Raw genomic sequence first — 20,684 nt, forward strand, 5'->3', positions numbered from 1 at the left:
GGAAAAGGGTACACTTGTACATTGCTGGTGGGACTGCAAATTGGTGCGGCCAATTTGGAAAGCAGTATGGAGATTCCTGGGAAAGCTGGGAATGGAACCACCATTTGACCCAGCTATTGCCCTTCTCGGACTATTCCCTGAAGACCTTAAAAGAGCGTGCTACAGGGACACTGCTACATCGATGTTCATAGCAGCACAATTCACAATAGCAAGACTGTGGAACCAACCTAGATGCCCTTCAATAGATGAATGGACTATAAAAATGTGGCATTCATACACAATGGAGTATTATTCAGCACTAAAAAATGACAAAATCATGGCCTTTGCAGGGAAATGGATGGCATTAGAGCAGATTATGCTAAGTGAAGCTAGCCAATCCCTAAAAAACAAATGCCAAATGTCTTCTTTGATATAAGGAGAGCAACTAAGAACAGAGCAGAGAGGAAGAGCATGAGAAAAAGATTAACATTAAACAGGGACGAGAGGTGGGAGGGAAAGGGAGAGAGAAGGGAAATTGCATAGAAATGGAAGGAGACCTAAGAGTTTTTAAGATAACATCTAAAATTTTTCATTCAACAGTAAATGATTGCAAAGGATGTAATTTCTGGCATTTTATAGATAATGCAATTTTTAAATAAACACATCACTCTAATGGAATCTAGATAATATAAGGATAATCCATTTTTAAACATGTTATTATTAAGGAAAATGGGGCAAAGAGTACACAGGATCTCTTTATTATTTCCTCCAATTGAGTGAGTCTTCAGTTAACTCAAATAAAAATTGATTCTGATGTTGATGAAAAAGTTGACTTGAGTTCTTCAACAGAAATTTTATATCTCATATTTTCATTTCTAGATAATTTTCATTTTGAAGTAATATATTTCTGCATAGTCTGGTGACATTGTCATAATTATTTACAAAAATATGTATGTATATTGAATTTTCAAAGATTAATTTTCTGTGATCTAAAAGTTTTAAGCATTTATTTTTTATTTGATTTTATAATTCTAGAATTACTATTTCTGTACAGTTGATATGTTACGTATTATTAAATGTATGTAAGTTTTGTTTATAAGTTTGTTGTTATGTCATCAAATATAAGTAAAAGATGACTATTAATTAGATGATGGGACTTTGAAAAAGTTTATTGTAAACAGACCCTTTTTTTGGCCGCCCAGGTGCTGGGGATCAAACTCAGGGCCTCATACATTCCAGGCAAGTGCTGAGCCACTGAAGTACACCCAAACCTGAATAATTTTTTTAATGGAACGATCAGAATTCAGTATCAAGTCTGTTTTTTGTTTTATTTCATCTCTTCCTTCATCAACTCAGTTATAGAAGGCCTTCTAACACCAGATTTTACCAAAAGTGTCACTTGATTTAGTACCCTGGAGCGTTTTCTATCTTGGGACACTACATAATAATGAGGTGTATACCTTACTTTTGTAAACCAAGAAGAGAGTGTTGGAGTAGTAAGAATGTGGAAAAGGAGAGTGGTGATGAAATATGTACTACAGGAACTGTTTAAGGTAGATCTGCTTAGGGAAAAAAATTCATTCATTGAGAAGTTGAGGAGCTAGAAACTGCTTCACTTAAATCCATGCCTGCATTTCCCTTTAAAAGTCTTTACCCTAGAGCCCTTACTTTGAGGAATTAATGAATTAATCTGTATTTTTTGAAGATATTGAGTATATTTTTGTGGATATTTTCTTTAGGTTTCCATGCATCAGTAAATGCTCATCCAATATCTATTTACTTAAATACTGTTTTGTATCTAATTTCAATTTGGTTGATTAAAAAAATTGAATTGAAATATTTGTTGAATAATCTATTAAATAGTGGTATTTCTGAACTCTTCCCATAAATGTGCTTTTTAATTTTACGTAATAGTAGTTAAATGAACTGTGTGTGGCTTGCCTTGAGAAACAGTGTATGATAGGAAAATAAGTCTATGTAGAAAATGGCACAGATAACATCTTTAGGAATGGACAGGGATCTGGACCTTCTATGATGGGGTGGAAAATAGCCACACCCAATACCCACACCTTTTGCTCATGTCTATTCTTATATTTCAAAAGAATTTCAAAGAAAACCAGTGATTTTTTTCCCTTAAGGTATATAAATATATTTTTGTCAATTTTAAATACTTTGGAGTAATATAAAGAAAGACATTTTGTCCTGTGCTAGGAAAAAAATGGGTTATCCCTAAGGCAAGTGGTATTACCAACATAACTCACACTCATCCTAGAGAACATATATACTGTTTAGACTCATATTCAACAGAGAGGAATCAAAATAACTTAGTAGGAATCATAAGAGAGAAATAGTGAGAAGAGTAGAAGGGCATTGACATTTTTATTGTGGCTCTACAATACTTCATAATGCTTGGATTAATTTGCATATATTATTTAAGATAAGTATGGCTATAGAGGAGACTACTGCCTTGAAAGATGGTTTTGAGCTCCAACAAGGAAATGTAGTGGGAGAAAGAACTCAGTTTGTACAATGTGTGTGATTTTGTTAGGGGCAAGAAAGGATGTGTGGAAAGCTTTTGCTCCAGATATTTCTCCATTTGGGCCACTAGGTGGTGACATTGTATAAAGACAGCTTGGTTGCTGGCAAATAAAATAGTCAAAAATTTGGTTTGGAAATGAAAACGTATGTTTAACAATTAAGGCTAAGAGTATCCTCTAATTTTTTTATATTAAACACTCAATTTTGTAGCACGTTTGTGGTGATTTTATTAAACTTCTTTTTTATATTTAATTTACATATGCACCCTACCCTGAGGTATTTTATACTGCCTGTCATAATCAGTGATAATAAACTACATACTGTAAACAGGCATTTAAATAGACAAGTGCCCCTTGTCCTCCAAAATATTCAAATACAAAGACAAAATAATTGATACAGATGATGTATCTAAGAAATATATTGAAAATATGTGAAGCAAAATAAAATTTTAGTCTGTACTGTGTTTACTCCTTTAGTACTCATAGCATAGATTACATGTACTGAAAGTTAGAATCAGAAGGAGGGACCACTCAGAAGATCCTCTCATCTCTGAAGAGTCCTTGCATGTTACTGTATGGGTAGCCCACATCCTTAGGATCCTCCTGCTTTCCTTTGTGTGTCACCACCAATTCCCCATATTTTCAGATTAAACAATTGGTGGGTAGTATTTATTTGTAATGACTTAAAATAACACTGTCCCTTCTCTCATGCTTGAGGTTGATGTCTTTTGAATTAGAGGGGTCTCTGATATTGGATTAGGACCAGTTTCCAGAGGAAGGTCCCTATTATTCCCAAGTTGGAACTCTAAATGTGCTTTTTTAATATAAATAGTGTCTTTTAAATATTTTTTTTTAGTTTTAGATGGACACAATATCTTTATTTTGCTTATTATTTTTATGTGGTGCTGAAGATCGAACTCAGGGCCTCACATATGCTAGGCAAGTGCTCTACCGCTGAGCCACAACCTCAGCCCCATAAATAGTGTTTTTGTTGATAATTTAGCTGATTTGGTATTATATGAAGCCCTGATTTTAAAAATCAGACTTCCTTTCTGGAGTGTTGAGTTCAGTCTTCCATATTTTCTTTACAGAGTAAATGATCTAGAAGTGCATTTTCACTTCTGCAAAACAAGACATTTTCAAATTGAGTATGGCTTCCTCCTTTTTCTCATTTTCTTCAGCTTAAAGTGGGTTGTTTCTCTTTTGTTCTTTTATAGTCCTGTTTAAGACTATGTTCTACTTTATTTTTTAAAAATTTTTTTTAGTTGTTGATAGACCTTTATTTTATCCATTTATTTATTTATTTGTTTATTTATTTATTTGTGGTGCTGAGAATCGAACCCAGTGCCTCACACATGCCAGGCAAGTGCGCTACTGCTGAGTCCCAGCCCCATCCCTAGTTCTAATTTATGTTAATAGTGTATAGATTTTATTATCCCAATTATAGCTTATTTGTGAAAAAAGCAAACTTTCTTGCTTAGTTTTGTATCTGTTATCAACGGAATCTTATCTAGTGCCTTGTATGTAGTAAGTGCTCAATAAAATATCCAGATGCTTAAGAAAGTGTTTAAATGATTGATGCCAACATAATGTGTTTTATGATAATCACCTATGACATAATATAACTTTTTATACCACAAAAGTTGTTTAAATGGACTTTAAGATAGAGGACTCCTGTGACTAGATGTTTTGATATCTGATGAATGGATGTTATGGCCTTTCAACTTATAAAACATAAATAATTTTTGGAGCTCAAAATGCATTCTTTTATATCTATTCATTAAATTCAGACCACATATGAGACAGTTTTGTTGTAATATTCCAAATTTCTGATCCTCTAAGGAATTACTGCTGATTCTTTTGGAAATCTGAATGAAGCTATTCTCTCACTACCCAAAACCCAGAAAAATGCCCATGCAAAGAAAATTCTGTATACTATTTTAGAGAGTTCACGGACCTCATATTAAGAACTTCTCTTTTAGATTCTGGAGTAGAATGCAGCAATCATGACTAGTCAAGAGCAGAGTTTTAGTTCATTTTACTGTTGATAAATGTGGTGCCATTTGGAAGGACATGTAACCACTCCTTGCCTCCTTTTGAGTTAAAGATGGAGTGAATTAGCACATGCAATATACTAAGAATAGTGCCTTGTGCAGAGTATGCTTCCCAGTCTTTAATTCTACTCTTACAAAGGATTTCTGAATTTTGCAATACCTCCTTTTGTCTAGTTATCTTTAAGAAAATTACTTTCAGGGGCTAGGGATGTGGCTCAAGCGGTAGCGCGCTCGACTGGCATGCGTGCGGCCCGGGTTCGATCCTCGGCACCACATACAAACAAAGATGTTGTGTCCGCTGAAAACTAAAAATAAATATTAAAAAAAAAAAAGAAAATTACTTTCTTATTAAAACATGATAACAATCAGTATTCTGTCATCCTGCAAGGCAAGTTGTGAGTTATGTCCTGAAGTTTGGTTCACACAGCAGTAAATGAGGGACCAAAATCTGCCATCTTATTGCAGTGCTATAATTGAAAATCTGTAGTTAGAGGAAACGTGTGCCTCTCCATTGTAAGAGTAACTGGGGAAAGGGCTCTGAGAAAATATACTTCAAGACATTGTGTAGATATACCAGTGTAATGTGATAAAGCAGATGAAGTTTTCCCCATAATTATAGCTGCTAAGAACTTTAGTTTTTTGGAATGGGGGGTTGGGCATATCATATCTATTATAAATTTTTCTTTTTTAAAAATGTTTTATAAAAACAGATTTTATTAATGTGTATGTTAGTAGCAAACAGGTTATGTTAAAAATATGTAACTTTTATATATTATCCAGAGGACAAATAGCTTTTTTTTTTTAACTCTAATTAGGGAAGAAGACAAAAACATATTTGATTACTGCAGGGAAAACAACATTGACCATATAACCAAAGCCATCAAATTGAAAAACATGGATGTGAATACGAAAGATGAAGAGGTATGAAAACACCCTCTTTTGGTTTCTGATGAATGGATGCTATAGCCTTGTAAGGTTATAAAACACACTAGTTTAATTTTTTCTTTTGCTTTCTTGTTTTGCCCCAATGCCTTTTTCTAAATGATGGGCCTTTGAACTACAGCTCAAAAGTACATTATTGTTAAGAGCTTATCAGAATACCTAAATGAGTTGATGTCACCCAGTTAAGATACTTTCTGTGTCTATAGCCAACATATTTCTATCCACATAGCTGAAACTTGTCATAAATAACTTCTGTTTGTTTAAGATAAAAGGAGATACTTTTAGCATGGTAAGTAAAATCTATAGATGATAGCACTCTCATTTATAAATGAGAGCTGTTTATAAATAGCTACAACATCTTCTTTCATTTTACCACAAATGGATATATTGTTCTTTGCTCAGTAAATATATTTCTGGTAAACTGTGTCAGAATTTTGATAAATCCAATTCTTCAAATGCTGACCCACTAGTTAAAGGAACTCTATGCTAACTTATTTTCAGAATATATTCTTAATTTATTTTATGAATAAAGCTATTCATATATTGAGCTTAAAAAGGTGGTACTTGTTAGGAAGAGGACATGCAGTGATCGTAGATAATCTGTCACATATACAAAGAACCAGCCTATTATGGTTAAGAACTCCCTCTATAGGTTAGCCCTTAATAATACCTCATTTTTAGGCAACATATTTACTATAATATATTGTCAAGGGCATTTGTAATTGAAAATGTAAAATTATAATACTAGAGTAAAGGGGGAACAATAATACTATTTTTTCTCCACTATATAATAAAAAGGCATGAGAGATGGCCAGAGAAAAGCAGAGATCAAATTGTGAAAAAATAATTTCAGGTCTTCTGATTCCAATTAGAATTTGCTTTGTGTGCATGTGGGGGGTGAAGGGTGGTGTTTTTTTGCCTTAAAAAAAAATAAACCTAATATCATTGCTTTTCTTGATTTTATTATTTTTATTTTAATGCTTGTGCTTTAAGATTTTTACAAAATTAATACATATAGATAGTTTTTAAAAAATAAATAGTACTATTAGTCTTATAACAAAAAAAGCTCTGTGATTCTTCTAGCTTCCTTAAGCAAAAGGTTTCAATTCTCATAGTGGTTTATCTTGACATTTGCATGTATAATTCTAAATAATATGCTTTTGTCACTTGATTTTTCCACTTTAGACATTATCAATTTCTTTCTATTTTATTTTTGGATTAAGTTTTTTAATCATCTTTCCCTCTATTTTTTCTCTGACCTCTTAAAAAAGTTGTATCACAACTTTTAATTTCAGCTTTCTGATTGCATCTGTATTGAATTCATGTTATTGTGACTGTGTAAATTTTATTCATTGCTAAGCTGTGGACTGTACATGTATATCAGTTTGCATTTGCTGCAGCAATAAACAGCCCTCAATTTTCAGTGGCTTACACCAACAAATATTTATTTCATCCATGTCGCCATCTTATTAGATGAGCGACAACATTTCATATACTCTGATGTACTCTTACTTTAATTCTGCTTTGTTTATCTTACTTATATTTCAAAAGGGTTTGGGATCAGTTGAGGCTCTACTGGATTCTGGTAGTCTGGTTTGGGCTCAGTTCATCTTGTTTTCATGTGTCTTCTCAGTCTGAGCTATAACCTTAATGAATACTCACTCTGGGACAGGGACTGAAGGCAGACAGAGCCAGATCCCACAAATGCACTTAAAACTTTGGCTTAGAAGTGACATGTATCACATCTATTCACATTCCATGCTTATTAATTTGTTGAATTAATGAATGTTTAAAAGAATGAATAGTTTAACAGTGAAGTGCTAGACTGTATGGATCCAAGTCCTAACAGTGTCACTTTCTGGCTATGTGACCTTTGTCAAGTTTACTTTGTGTCTCAGTTTCCTAAATGTGTAAAATGGAAATAATTGTACTTGACTCAGGATTGTTCTGAGAATCAATAAGTTAATATATAAGGTACTTGACAGACACATAGTAAGCATGCAATAAATTTAGCTTCTTTGAAATTCCTAATATGAGTGAAGAATATAATGAAGAGCCGGGCACAGTAGTGCATACCTGTAATCCCATCAGCTCAGGAGGCTGAGACAGGAGGATCATGAGTTCAAAGCCAGCCTCAGCAACTTAGTGAGGTACTGAGCAACTCAGTGAGACCCTGTCTCTAGATAAAATATAAAAAAGGGGCTGAGGATGTGGCTTAGTAGTTAATTGCTCCTGGGCTCAATCCCCAGTACCAAAAAAAAAAAAAAAAGAAAAGAAAAGGATATAATGAAGAAATAAATAAAAGAAACCACTTAACTTTCCAGGTCAGTTTTTTTATTAGTACATATCATGTGTGTATTGTATAATACTTTATAAAGTGTATATAACAGTTTACAGAACACTTTTACTTATTACTGTGTCATGCTCACAATAATCCTCTAAGATAGATATTATGCTCATTTTGCAGACGGGTACTGCCATACTGCCATTCAGAGATGTACATTTACCTTCTCAAACACCTATACCTGTCAAGTGAAAATCTGGTCTGAGAGAGTATTCTTCTCTCCACTGGATTTACAAAAAAGAAGGATAATCCATTTTCATTTGACCTGTTTTATTTTATGCTCTGATTTGCAAAAACTTTTTTTTATAAAATAATATTAAAAGTCAACTCCACATGTGACCTCTGCAAAGATTATTGGATGGATAGCAGTGATCGTAACGAAATAAGTGTCTAGAACACAAATAGCTCACACTAACAGTCCTTTTGTGAAAATAAAAGGAAAACTTGGAAAATATATGCCATTGACTACTTTGATGTAGTACTGCTTCCCATCTCTTCCAGTTTGTTGCCCATGCAGCCACCTTTACCCCAGCCTGCCAGAGCATTGTGTTCCCATGAACAGATGAAGTGCTTACACATTCATAGACTGAGACGCCAAGAATTCAGTTGGGTTCTCTCATTGCTCCAAGCAGATTTCTGTCCTCTCAGCCATGACAGCTCGGGCTGAGCTTTGAATACTGATGGCAAGTCCTTTTATTATTAATCAGGGATTTGTATGAATTAATTTAAGAACATAAGAGAGATGGGAGCTTAAAATTAGACTCAAACTTAACATCCTAAATAAAATAAATAGTGCTGCTTTGTGACATTTAAAGGTCTAACAGATGAAATAATTTGGTAAACCTTGGTGATGGACTCAATGTATGTGACCTCAGAATGAAGTGTCTAGCCAAATATTTTTAGTCCCTTATCAGTAGAAAGACATTTTCTTGTTATTAGTCATAAGACAATTTCAGTTTTGAAAGGACATGCAGTTCTATGTATTTATCTGATGTTTCAACTTGAGATATTTCCCTCCTGATGGCCTAGGATTCTTTGAATTGATATGTTTTTATATAAAATATTTATCCAGAAGATTCAACAAATTTTACTCTTGCCCTTTCATGACTAAAAGTTACATTTAATGCTTTTGAAGTTTTCTGTGAGCACACAAAAGAAATTTATTTGTAGTTATAAAATGATAAGAATGCATTCCCATAGATTGAAATAAGCACAATAAATTATTAAATTATTACAATAAATTTGTAATTTATAAATTATTGTGTTACCTGAAATGCAAGTATTTGGGTCTGTTATAGCTTATGAACAAATATATGTGAACTGCCTTTTAAATAAAATGTCTTATATTTCATAATAAAATTATTATGTATTAGTTTCTCATATATACCTTTTATTCATATGAGTTTAAATTGCTATGAATATAGTAAAGGCTATGTTTTTTTTTCTTTTGCCACATTATAGATTGAATCCAGGAAGCACTCTACCTCTAAGGTACATCCTCAGCTCAAGACATGTATTTCAAATTAGAAATTTGAGAATTTTACATGTTTCCAATTGATATAATAAATAAGATGTTGTATATTTTGCATAAGGCGGTGAAGTTTCATAGTTACACTCTCTATTTGGGAAGTTATTAATATATCAGATGTTTCAGGGTCCAAATGGTATTATAAGTACTGACTTTTTATTTACATTACAACTTTTATTATGTTTTTAACCATTTGCAAAATGCTTGGAAATTGAGATAGAGGATATCAAGAGATATTGAGGTAGAAAATATGAAATGGGCAAAAGAAGATCTTAAAGCTTATTTATTTTTTAAAATCCTGGTTCCATTTTTAACATTAAGCCATATTATTAAGCTCTTCACACATGCCAAGTATTTATAGTTCTTCAAAAAAATATTATTTAAAGGGAGAAAGGATTATAGAAGCAATTTTCAAAGTATATTTAAGATATGAATAGAATATTTCTTATCAAACATCAAGCATAAATTATGTCTGTATAATTCTTGTCATACACATTATTTTTCAGATCAGTATCATATATGAGAATGAAATATATGCTTATTGATGATATTTAAATAGTATTTTAAACATTTATGGTAATTTTAAGTTGTTTTAGGACAAATGTAACAATGTATTATTTTAGCAAAACAGATGACATTATTCTGGTGCAGCTATCTGTCATAAGGCGCCCCCCACAAAAGTATTCACAGTTAATTGTTTTTTTTTTATAGATTCGAATGCACCCTTTTGATTGAGCTAGCTTTTTTTCCTTTCTTTTTTATTTATTTTTTATTTTTATTTTTATTTTTGTGTGTGTGTGTGGTAATGGAACCCAGGTGTACTCTACCACCAAGCCTCAAACCCAGTCCTTTTTAAATTATTTTTTGGGGGTGGGGGGTAACAGGGATTGACCTCAGGGACACTCAACCACTGAGCCACATCCCCAGCCCTATTTTGTATTTTATTTTGAGACAGGGCCTCACTGAGTTGCTTAGTGCCTCACCATCACTGAGGCTGGCTTTGAAATCAAGATCCTCCTGTCTCAGCCTCCCAAGCCACTGGGATTACAGGTGTGCACCACTGTGCCTGGCTCATTTTTGAGACAGAATTTCACCAAGCTGCAGAGGCTGGGCTCAAACTTGCAGTCCTCCTGCCTCAGCCTCCCCAGTGCACCACCTTTCCTGACTGAGCTGCTTCTGTAGTTAAGTTCTTTTATTTCTATCCTTTTGAAGGCATACTTGTTATCTTTAGGTATTTTCCATATGTTTGTTGATTCTTTTAAATATTTTGAAGGAGGTCACCTTTCTTTTGACTCTCTTTCCTTTTCCTTCATGCTTTAGAAAATATAATTTACCCATTTGGACTTGAGAAACTACTACAAACTCTCGTGAAACTCACAATATTCAGTTACAGAGAAACAAAAGATTTAAAAGTCAGGGTCAGTATGCTGAGGCTAAATTTCTGCTTTTATTTAAGGCATGTAAAAGGAAGGAAAAAAACTATCCTCAAGAAACTTTCTATATTAGAGTATGTTATTTTGCATTATAACTAAAATGTTAATTTGAAGGAAATGTGTTTATTTGCACTAGTGATTGAAAACCACACTACAAACTGTCTATGCTCTTTTGCATTGATGCAGACGACAACATTTAAAAATCAAGCTTATGGTCAGACTTTACATCAGAAACTTGTATTTAGAACAAAATCAGAACATAGTGAATATAGTTTAAATTTCATGAGCTTTGGTGACTTATTTTTTGTTTTCTTAATTGTAGTAAAATGTATGTGACAAAATCTACCATTTTAATCATTTGTAAGTATCCCTGTCTGTGACATTGAGGCTGTTCCCGTACAGCCATTGCCATCATCCAGCTCCAGAACGTTTTCATCTTCCCAGTTGAAACTCTGTACACATTAAATACTAACTCTCCATTTTCTCTTCCCCCAGCCTGTGGAAGCCATCACTGAACTTTCTATTTCTGTGAATTTGACTATTCTATAAGCCTTATCTAAATGGAATCATACAGTATTTGTTCTTTGTTGACTGGTTTATTGCCCTTAATGTTTTCAAGCTGTATCCATGTTGTAGCATGTGTCCAATTTTTTTTCCTTTTAAAACTGAATAGTCGGGCTGGGGCTGTAACTCAGCAGTAGAGCGCTTGCCTTGCACGTGTGAGGCTCTGGGTTCGATCCTCATCACCACATAAAAAATAAATAAATTCCGATATTGTGTCCATCTACAACTAAAATAATTTTTTAAAAAACTGAATAGTCTACTTTATGTGTTTGCCACATTTTGTTTATTCAAATATCCATCAGTAGATACTTAATGTGCTTTCACCTTTTGGCTCTTATGAGTAGTAAGTCTATGTAAATAATGGGTGTACAAATTTTTTTTCTGTTTCCTCCAATAATTCATTATAAAAACATGTAAACATACGTTTTCCATTGAACATCTGTATTCCTACCACCTAGATTCTGCCACTAATATTTCACTATGCTGGCTTTATTGATAACTTATGCATCCATCAATCCATATTATTTTTTGATGCACTTTAGAGTGCACAGACTTGCTTCAGCATGCATATAATTAACTAGAATTCAGGATTAGTTCATTTTTCTCTCTCAAATTATTTACGATGAAATCTTCAAATTTGAAATGCACACTCAATGAATTTTGACAAATACATATCCTATGTAACTAAAACAACTGTCAAGATCTACAACTTGGCTGTAACCCAATAAAGTCCCCTCATGTGTCTTCTTAGCCTTTCTTCTAATTCCAAAAAGGAAATCACTGTTAGCATAGATTAATTTTACTTATAGCTCTTTCTGAAAATGGAATGATACATATGTGTTCTTCTGTGTAAGGCTTCTTCCATTCAGCATTAATGATTTTGAGATTCATCCGTATTGTTAAAGACCAGTACTGACTTCCTTTTTATTGCAAAGTAATGTTCCATTGTATGAATAGACCCCAACTTATTTATCCATTACAATGGAATATGGCTTTTTTCACTGCCACTTATTATTATTGCTGTTATTACAGTTTTAAACAGGACAACATAATATCTTTCTTGCTTATTCCTTTACATAGCTTAGTAAATTCTTGTGAAGGAATTTTCAAAAGTAGTTTTTAAAAACAACAATTTCCCTTACAGTTTAGGATCACCATTTCTCCTTATTCTACATCACCAGTGTAAGAAATCACATAGTTGTTTGTTTGTTTGTTTATCCCAGCATACAGTGCTGGGGATCAAATCCAAGATCTCAACCACTGAATTTTACCTCTATCCCCTAGTTTTCTTTTTTAATGCTGATAGATAAATTATTCCACAAAGAGTCACTGACTTCTATGCTAGGTATATCTTGAGATGTTATGCTTTTTCCTGATTTTCCTCCTAATGTTTTATACAAACACTGGCACTTCACTGTGGAGAGGGACCTGGAAATAGGAGGTATTTGTAGTTTCTGTTTGTTGCAGGTGGAGGATTTCTCAGTGCCAGCTGTTATACCAGCAGCAGAAGCAAAGAATAGAAGAGAAGGTAGGATAAAGAAGACACAGACATTATAGGTTATTGGTGGTAAAGGCAGTCTTTACTACAAACGTAAATGGAAACCCATAATTTTTTCAGAGAAATTTTCAGATAAATCTGATGGCACTATTTAATTTGCTAATTAGGTATCCTACCATATGTCTGTTCTCAGAAATTTAAATATGCCACCTTTTCCATGTTTTTATCTATTGCATATATGGTATTTATGCTTTCCATCCGATCTCAAAATACCATAGGAACATGAAAACTCATTTTATAATAGAATCTCTTTTCATTTAATTTTGCAATTTCCAGGAGAAAAATCCAATTTAAAAAATTCTGCATGGTTGAAGGACAAGTAATTAAGGATATCAAAGAAGCATTTAAAATATTAAGACCCACTCTGTATTTTCCAGAAGGCTTGAAAGTAATACCACTTAATAGGTTACTTGCCATTCTGCACTTTCAAAGCACTTTAAAGTCATTCATCTGTCTGAAGTAGGACAGTATTAACACCATTCGTTAATAGATGAGAACTCTCCCCCATTCCCATCCCAGATTTTACTGTATTTGAATTCCAGAATTTATCCAAAGCTCTCCTAATAGTACCTGTTGTCTTTTGGTGGCCTGACAGACCACCATCTTCTAAATACTTCTGGGATATTTTTTCACAAGAGTTTTAAAATCTAGAAACAAAGAAATATGTTGGGATAGTAGTAAAAATATATTTACTTTGAAAAATGTGTAAGAGATTATATTACACATAGAAAAAGGTGAAACAATTATGTATAATTGGGTAAAATATTTCAAAATGTAGATGAAGTCTTAAAGCAAATATAACTTTAATGTGTACAGGTTTTCCTCCTGGAGGAGTGATGATGGAATCTTGTACCCAAAATAATTTAATAATTACATTGTATTGGTCTAGGTGTGCTTGTGGTTAACAGAGAGAAAGTTACCACAAGTATATATTTCCTGAGTTTGCCATAATTAGTTACGAGGATAGCAGTTCTGTAAATCACTTCTTATTTTATTACTTGAACAATAGTATTAAATTAGAGCATATTTTTCAGGAATTTTATAATTTAAAGAAATAAAGAGTGTGGACAACTTTGTTTTGCTGATCTTTATTCATTTAAATGTGGAGCATCATGGTGGTAAAAATTTCAAAGCATGATTTATTTTTATTTACAAGCATGTTTAATTTTACTTTTGTTTTTGATCTTTTTTTTTTTGAGCTTTTTAATACTGTAAAAATATTAATCTTAGATGGCCGTAATGTAGATATCTTCAGCACTGTACAGAAAGTCATTGTCAGAGAATTCATTCTAATTCAAGGTTAATTAGCGTACCATTAAAATAATGTGTTACAAAAATTAATTACATTATAGGTCAAAATACGTGTTAAAAAGCATGGTATAGATGTCTGAGAGTACCTCATCCTTCTTAAAACATTGCCGTACATGTGTCACCCTTCTGGAAAGTACATCCAAAGTGAAAATCACTGCTGAGGTCCAGTCATAGGTGTTTCCCTAAAGTAAATTTTTGGCACCACATATGGCAAATTTAAAATATAACTCCCATTAACAGTAAAATGTGTTGCTTGTCTTCTTTCCCATTCAAACAGCTAAGGATTTATATTTTAGCATTAGTTGATGTAAGCCTTTTGGGTCAAACTTAAAGAAAAATTAAGAACCTGATTGGGAAGTAAAAATTATATGTACTTCTTGTGGTAAAAGTACTAGACATATTAATAGTATTTTCTTATTCAACTATTAAGTAGTTCTGGTACATATCCTATGTAAGTGTATTACATACCATCTTAATTATGTAGTAATTCTTGTTAATAGTTTAACTTGGTAGCCATAATATGTACACTTAAGATTAGAACTAAAAATGATAAGACTTTGAAATTTTATCCAATTCTTTTAATGTGAAAGCTGTGTAACATTTACATTGAACTGTAGAATATTTTGTACAATGGTTTTTGTTCAGAGTCTATTAAAATATCCAGCCTCGTGTAGAATTTTAAATTAGTTCCCTAATAACAACCGGTCAGTACACATTAGAACTGTAGAAAATTTCACATAGGAAATGTTGCTCTAGCACTCACCAATGTTTTTTTTTGTTGTTGTTGTTTTTTAACTGCACTTTTGGAATTGTTTTCTTAAAAAAAAAATCTTTTGCTACTATAACAAATTGTGAATGGTTTGCCCTTTTTTTTTTCCTTTTTCATATTTTCAATTTTTTTTTACTAACTTCCCTTTTAGCCTAATGGACAACAGTTTTTTACTGGTAAATAAATGTAGCCCAAGAAAATAAAATTTTTAAAAAGGCCCATTTGTAAGGAGGAAGTTGTTTTTTTTTCAAGACTAGGTCCTGGTTTAATTAGTCGAACTAATAGGTGCATGAAGGGTGATTGAATGAGAGAAAGAGTATAGGCAGGTTTACAAAAGCATTCTCAAGGTAATTTTTGCTTTACAGCCATCCTCATCCCAGCATATATCTATTTAAATCTTTTCTACAATGACATGAAATAGGGATCTCAATGTGGAAAAACAGTCCATTCTGTATAAATGAGTACATCATCACCACCCTCAAAAGTAGTTTGTTAAGCCACACATCACTCATTTCTTCAGAAAGCCCTGAGCTCTAAGAGTTCTGTTTATTCTTTGAGCCTAGTAGGCTTCTTTCCTCATGTAGAGTAAGATTTTCTGATCGAATATAGAAATAACACATTAACAGAAACTGTGATTCTATGGGTTAAAATTAATATGTCATACTTAGAACTTTATACTTATTTATTTACTCTGTTTTAAATTGCCTTTCTCCGTCAACTGTTGATGATAGACACTAGTAAACTATACTAGTATTTTTCAGATATTTCAGAGTATTAATTAAGGGGCAATGGTTAATCTTACTTTTAAGGAATAAACTGAAGGAAATTTACATATGGTAGATTTAGATTATAATTTCTACCTAGGTTTAAGTACTCATTTTTTTTTTTATTCATCAGATTTCTTTCACCAGAAGTGGTGAACATAATAATTTAAGAAAACTATATTACATTAATTTTAAAAACTTGAAAATTTACAAAGCATTTTCTTGCATTTAATTCATTCAACAAATATTATTGATACAATCATGTTGTTGTTATTCTTATTTCCATTCTATAGATGAGGAAACTGATTAGGTTGAAAAAAATCATTGGGATTCCATTTTTGCCATAGTGCATTTTTACATCAGTCATTCTTAAATAATTAACCTATAGCTTACAAACTTCTTTATCTTTCTTAAACTGTTATGTCTTTTACATAACCCCAAAACTGGATTAATTGATTTGTCTTTTTCTGTGTTTTTAGGGCAGAGCTCTACTCCATTGGGCATGTGATCGAGGACATAAGGAATTAGTCACAGTCTTGCTACAATGTAAAGCTGACATTAATTGTCAGGTAAGAGTGATAAAGAAGGGCCTTTCTTTTAAAATTGAAATGAAATTCACAACAAAATTTTGGAGATTAACCACTTTAAATCATGGAATTTGGTGGCACTTCCTATGTTTCACAGTGTTACAGGGTCACTACTGTTCAGTTCCATAACATCACCCTCCCTGCAGAAGGAGTCCCGGTGCCTAAGCCTTCCTGTTTTCCCCAGGTCCCAGACCTTGGCAACACTAATCTGCTTTTTTTTTCTATGGTTTTGCCTATTCTAGTTATTTCATATAGATGGAATCTTGAACTAGGTGGTCATGAAATATCCTGTCTGGATCTCTCACTTAGCATGACATTTTCAAGTTGTGTACATGTTGTAGCATGTAACAATACATCATTCCTTTTTATGACTGAATTGTATGGATATCACACATTTTGTTTATCTTATTATCAATTGGAGGAGGACTATTAGGTCATTTCCACGTTTTCACAATTGTGAATAGTGCTGCTTTAAACAGTCCTGTATTTTGTTTGTTGTAGCAACTGTGCTCAGTTCTTTTGGTATTTACTCTGTTAATTGTGTCATAAGTTAATTTGATGTTTAACTTTTTGAAGAACCTTCAAAGTGTTTTCTGTAGGAGCTGCACCATTTTACATTCCCACCACCAGTGTGTGTGGCTTCCAAGTTCACTATATCCTCACCGAGACTTGTTATTTTCCTCTTAAATAGCCACCCAAGTGGACATGAAGTTGTATCTCATCATGGTATGATTTTGAATTTCCTTTCCTTGATGACAAATGGTGTTTGAGTGGTTTTCATGTACTTGTTGACCATTTGTATATTTTTGGGGATAAATGTATATTCCAATCTTTTGCCCATTTTTAAAGTGACTCATTTATCTTTTTGTTGATGAGTTTTAGGCATTCTTGATATACTCTTAGATATTAGACTCTTGTCTGATATATGACTTACAGATATTTTCTACAGATTTTCTCTTCATTTTCTTGATAGTCTCCATGAATATACACGTTTTTAATTTTGATAGAATCTAATTTACCAGCTTTTTGTCTTGAGTTTATGTTGTCATACCTTAGAAATCATCACTACATTCAAGATTGTTAAGATTTACTCCATGTTTTCCTTTTTTTCTTATTATAACAAAATATACATAAGATTTACCATTTTAATCATTTTTAAGTATACATTCAATAAAGTACATTCACATTGTGTGTAGACATCACCATCATTCATTTTTAGAACTTTTTCTTCTTCCCCAAATGAATCTCTTAATACAAACTCCCCAGGCCCTTTTCCCTCAGCCCCCAGCAGCCACCATTCTACTTTGTAGCTCTGTGAATGTGGACCTCTATGGGTACCTTGTATAAGTGACTCTTAGATGATATTTGCCCCATTTTGACTGGCATATTTTACTTAACATCTTCAAGGTTCATCATTGTACCATGTTTTAGAATTTTCTTCCCTTAAAGTTGAATAATGTTTTATTGGATGTATTTATCATATTTTGTTTACTGAAATATCTATCAGTGGACATTTGGTTTACTAATGTAAATAATGCTGCTGTGAACATGGGTGTACAAATGTCAGTTCGAGTCCTTGCTTTCACTGTTTTTGAGTTTATGCACAAAAGTGGAATTGCTAGATCCTATAGTGATTCTATGCTTAGTTGTTTGGGGGATTGTATACTGCTCCCCACAGCTACTGCACCATTTTCCATTCCCAACAATATATTAGTGTTTCAACTTTTCCACATCCTGTAAACACTTATTTTTTGTGTATTTGGTATTAGCAATCCCAGTGACTGATCTGGATTCCTTTTGTCTTGTTTTTCTGCCTAATTGCTCTGGATAGACCTGCCAGTACTAGGTTGAGTAAAACTGGAAGAAAAAGGGCAACCTTGTTTTATTCCAAAAGTTTGCTTTTTAGTTTAGTATGTTGGATATGAAACGCTTTGCTCAGTATTCATTGTCATATATATCCATTCCACTCTAGTCTCCTAGGCCTCATTTGCCTACCTGGATCTTACTAGTTCTGAAATTTTCAGTTCTAACTATTCCTTCAGTTTATTCCAATATGAATCTCTTATTTGACCTTATGGATTTGTCCCGTCCCTTGACTGATGTAGTATTAGTCCTTTTTCCCTTGCTATGACAAAATACCTAAGGCATATTTAAAGAGAGAAGGGTGGGGGGGTTATTTAGCTTACATTTTTGAAAGCTGAAAAGTCCAAAGAGCATGGAACCAGCTCTGTTGAGGGAGCCCTTGGCTGCCTCACATCATTGTGGATGGCATCATGGCAGGAGCATGTGTGAGGCAGGAGTCACATGGCAAGACAGGAAGCTAGAGAGTGATTCAGTGGTCCACGTCACTCCTTTATAACAGTTCTCTCAACAGAACTAACCAGGGTCCCACAAGAACAATGTCCATTCCTTCTGAGGGCAGCGATCTCAGTAACCTAATTATTTCCCACTAGGTTTCACCTCTTAAAGATTGCCTCACCTCTTAACATCCCCACATTGGGGACCAAGCTTCCCCATCAACCCTTGGGGAAAACCACTTCCACACCATAGTATCCCCCTTCTCCCGTATCAGTTCAGTTTGACCCACAGTTTTCCTGCTGTTAATCCCATTCCATTTTTTAGCTGTCATAGTCACTTAGCAGAACTCTGATTAATGCACTGCTGGTCTTCTTCACATCTACACCTGGTACTGGACAAAGCTAGGAAACAAATTCACACAACCCTGAGGTCACCACACATCACACTGTCTGTCGTTAAGTTTGGCAAGTCTTCCAGTTTGTCTTATTTTCAGAATATCTCCAATTTCACAGAGGAAATAGAAGACATGTTTATCACCAACCCGAATCTCAGCCACACGCACGTCTTCTTTGATGTCCCTTAGACACTTCAGACTCGTGTTGAACCCTGAGCCTTCCCTCTCTCACTCACCGGTTGCTGCCCCTTCCTGCCTGCCCCTCTTGACTCACTGTATCCAGCCAGTTTCCCAGGAGTCATCCTTGACTTCTTCTCTCATGTTTGCCCTGGTTTAGATCCTTTTGGTTCTGCCCCCTAAGTAACCTTCGTCTCCACCCTTTTCTCTGTTTTACCACTGATGGTACACCAGTTCAGTCGTTTTCGATTATTTCAGCACCTCTGAACTATATCCTGTCCTACAATATGTTCCCCACATTTCATCTAGAGGGGCTTTTTAAAATGCAAATTTACAAATATTCTCTTGTTTGATTTTCTTTTTCTGAGAGTTAGCAAGTGTTTAGTAATTAAATACTGAATAAAGTAATATCAGCTAATAAAGATATTGACAAAGTGTTAGAAAATTAGAATAAGAGAACCAGAAAGAACCTAAGCATCTACAAGAACCATTGAGATTTCCTTGTTGTTTTATTAGAAGAAATACTTAGACTTCTATGCCTTCTTCATGGGCCAGTTCCCTAGCTTTGAGTCATAAGCGCAAACCATAGCCTTATAAGGGCAAAGCATAACCTTGCTTTGAAATATATATAGGTCACTAATTTTTAAAAAATAAGTATTATGTTCACAGGGGGAAAAATTCAAAAAGTACAACAAAAGATTGTAATTTAAAAAATTTTTCCTTACAACATAGTTTCCCAGACACCCAGTTCTCTTCTCCAGAGGTAGTACCTATGATTAGATTTATTTGTTATACATACAAGCATATAGTGATAGCAGACTACATTCTATTTTATAACTTGCTTTGTTTATTCAACAGTTTATCCTGCAGATTGTTCTGTATTTGGTACATATAGTGCTGCCTTATTCTTTTTAAAGGCTGTATAATATGCTTTTATTACAGATTATCATAATTTAGTTAACTAATACCATTTATGCTTTCAGAGAATTCTTATTTCTTCATTCTTATTAGAATAGGTTTGTCATAATACTTTTCATTCTCTGCTTGTTTGCTGCATGACAAAAAATGTAACATTTTAAATTTGTATTTCTTTTATTATGAAAACAAGTATCTTCTTATATTTGTTTATAGTTTATTTTTGTGAACCATCTGTATCTTTTGCCTAGTTTATTTTCAGATTGATGTTTCTCTTTATTAATTTTCAGGAACCTTTTATATATTAAAGAAATGAGTACTTTCTTTGTGATACGTTAAAACTTTTACCCATCTTTTCTTCTAGTACTTTCATCATTTCATGGTTTCTTTGATCCATCTAGAATTATTTTGTATCTTGGTATGTATTTTTGTCCAGATAATGTCAACTTCATTTTCGTTCATAAAACTAGCTACTGCTTCAATAATGTTCATTGAATAAATCAATATTTTTTCCTCTGTTGATTTGATGT

At 33.3% G+C, this 20,684-nt stretch overlaps 1 protein-coding gene across 6 annotated transcripts in view; it reads left to right on the forward strand.

The window, feature by feature from the left end:
* The window catches only part of Acbd6 (acyl-CoA binding domain containing 6), a 153,180-nt gene that overhangs the window by 63,368 nt on the left and 69,128 nt on the right, over window positions 1-20,684 (forward strand). For 3 of the 6 annotated variants that reach the window (XR_009225496.1, XR_009225495.1, XR_009225494.1), the window contains exons 5-7: window positions 5,386-5,491; window positions 12,849-12,909; window positions 16,263-16,352. Coding sequence is in view for 3 of the 6 variants with exons in the window: in XM_046430191.2 (XP_046286147.1) it covers window positions 5,386-5,491; window positions 16,263-16,352 (196 nt within the window). In the remaining 3 variants the exon portion in view is untranslated. The remainder of the gene's footprint in view (window positions 1-5,385; window positions 5,492-12,848; window positions 12,910-16,262; window positions 16,353-20,684) is intronic. The other 3 variants (XM_046430191.2, XM_058574495.1, XM_046430192.2) reach the window with 1 other exon arrangement.

The sequence above is a fragment of the Marmota monax genome, unplaced genomic scaffold (assembly GCF_021218885.2).
Source record: "Marmota monax isolate L192 unplaced genomic scaffold, Marmota_monax_Labrador192_F-V1.1 WCK01_AAM20220418_F8-fsc00055, whole genome shotgun sequence".
NCBI classification, from domain to species: domain Eukaryota; kingdom Metazoa; phylum Chordata; class Mammalia; order Rodentia; family Sciuridae; genus Marmota; species Marmota monax.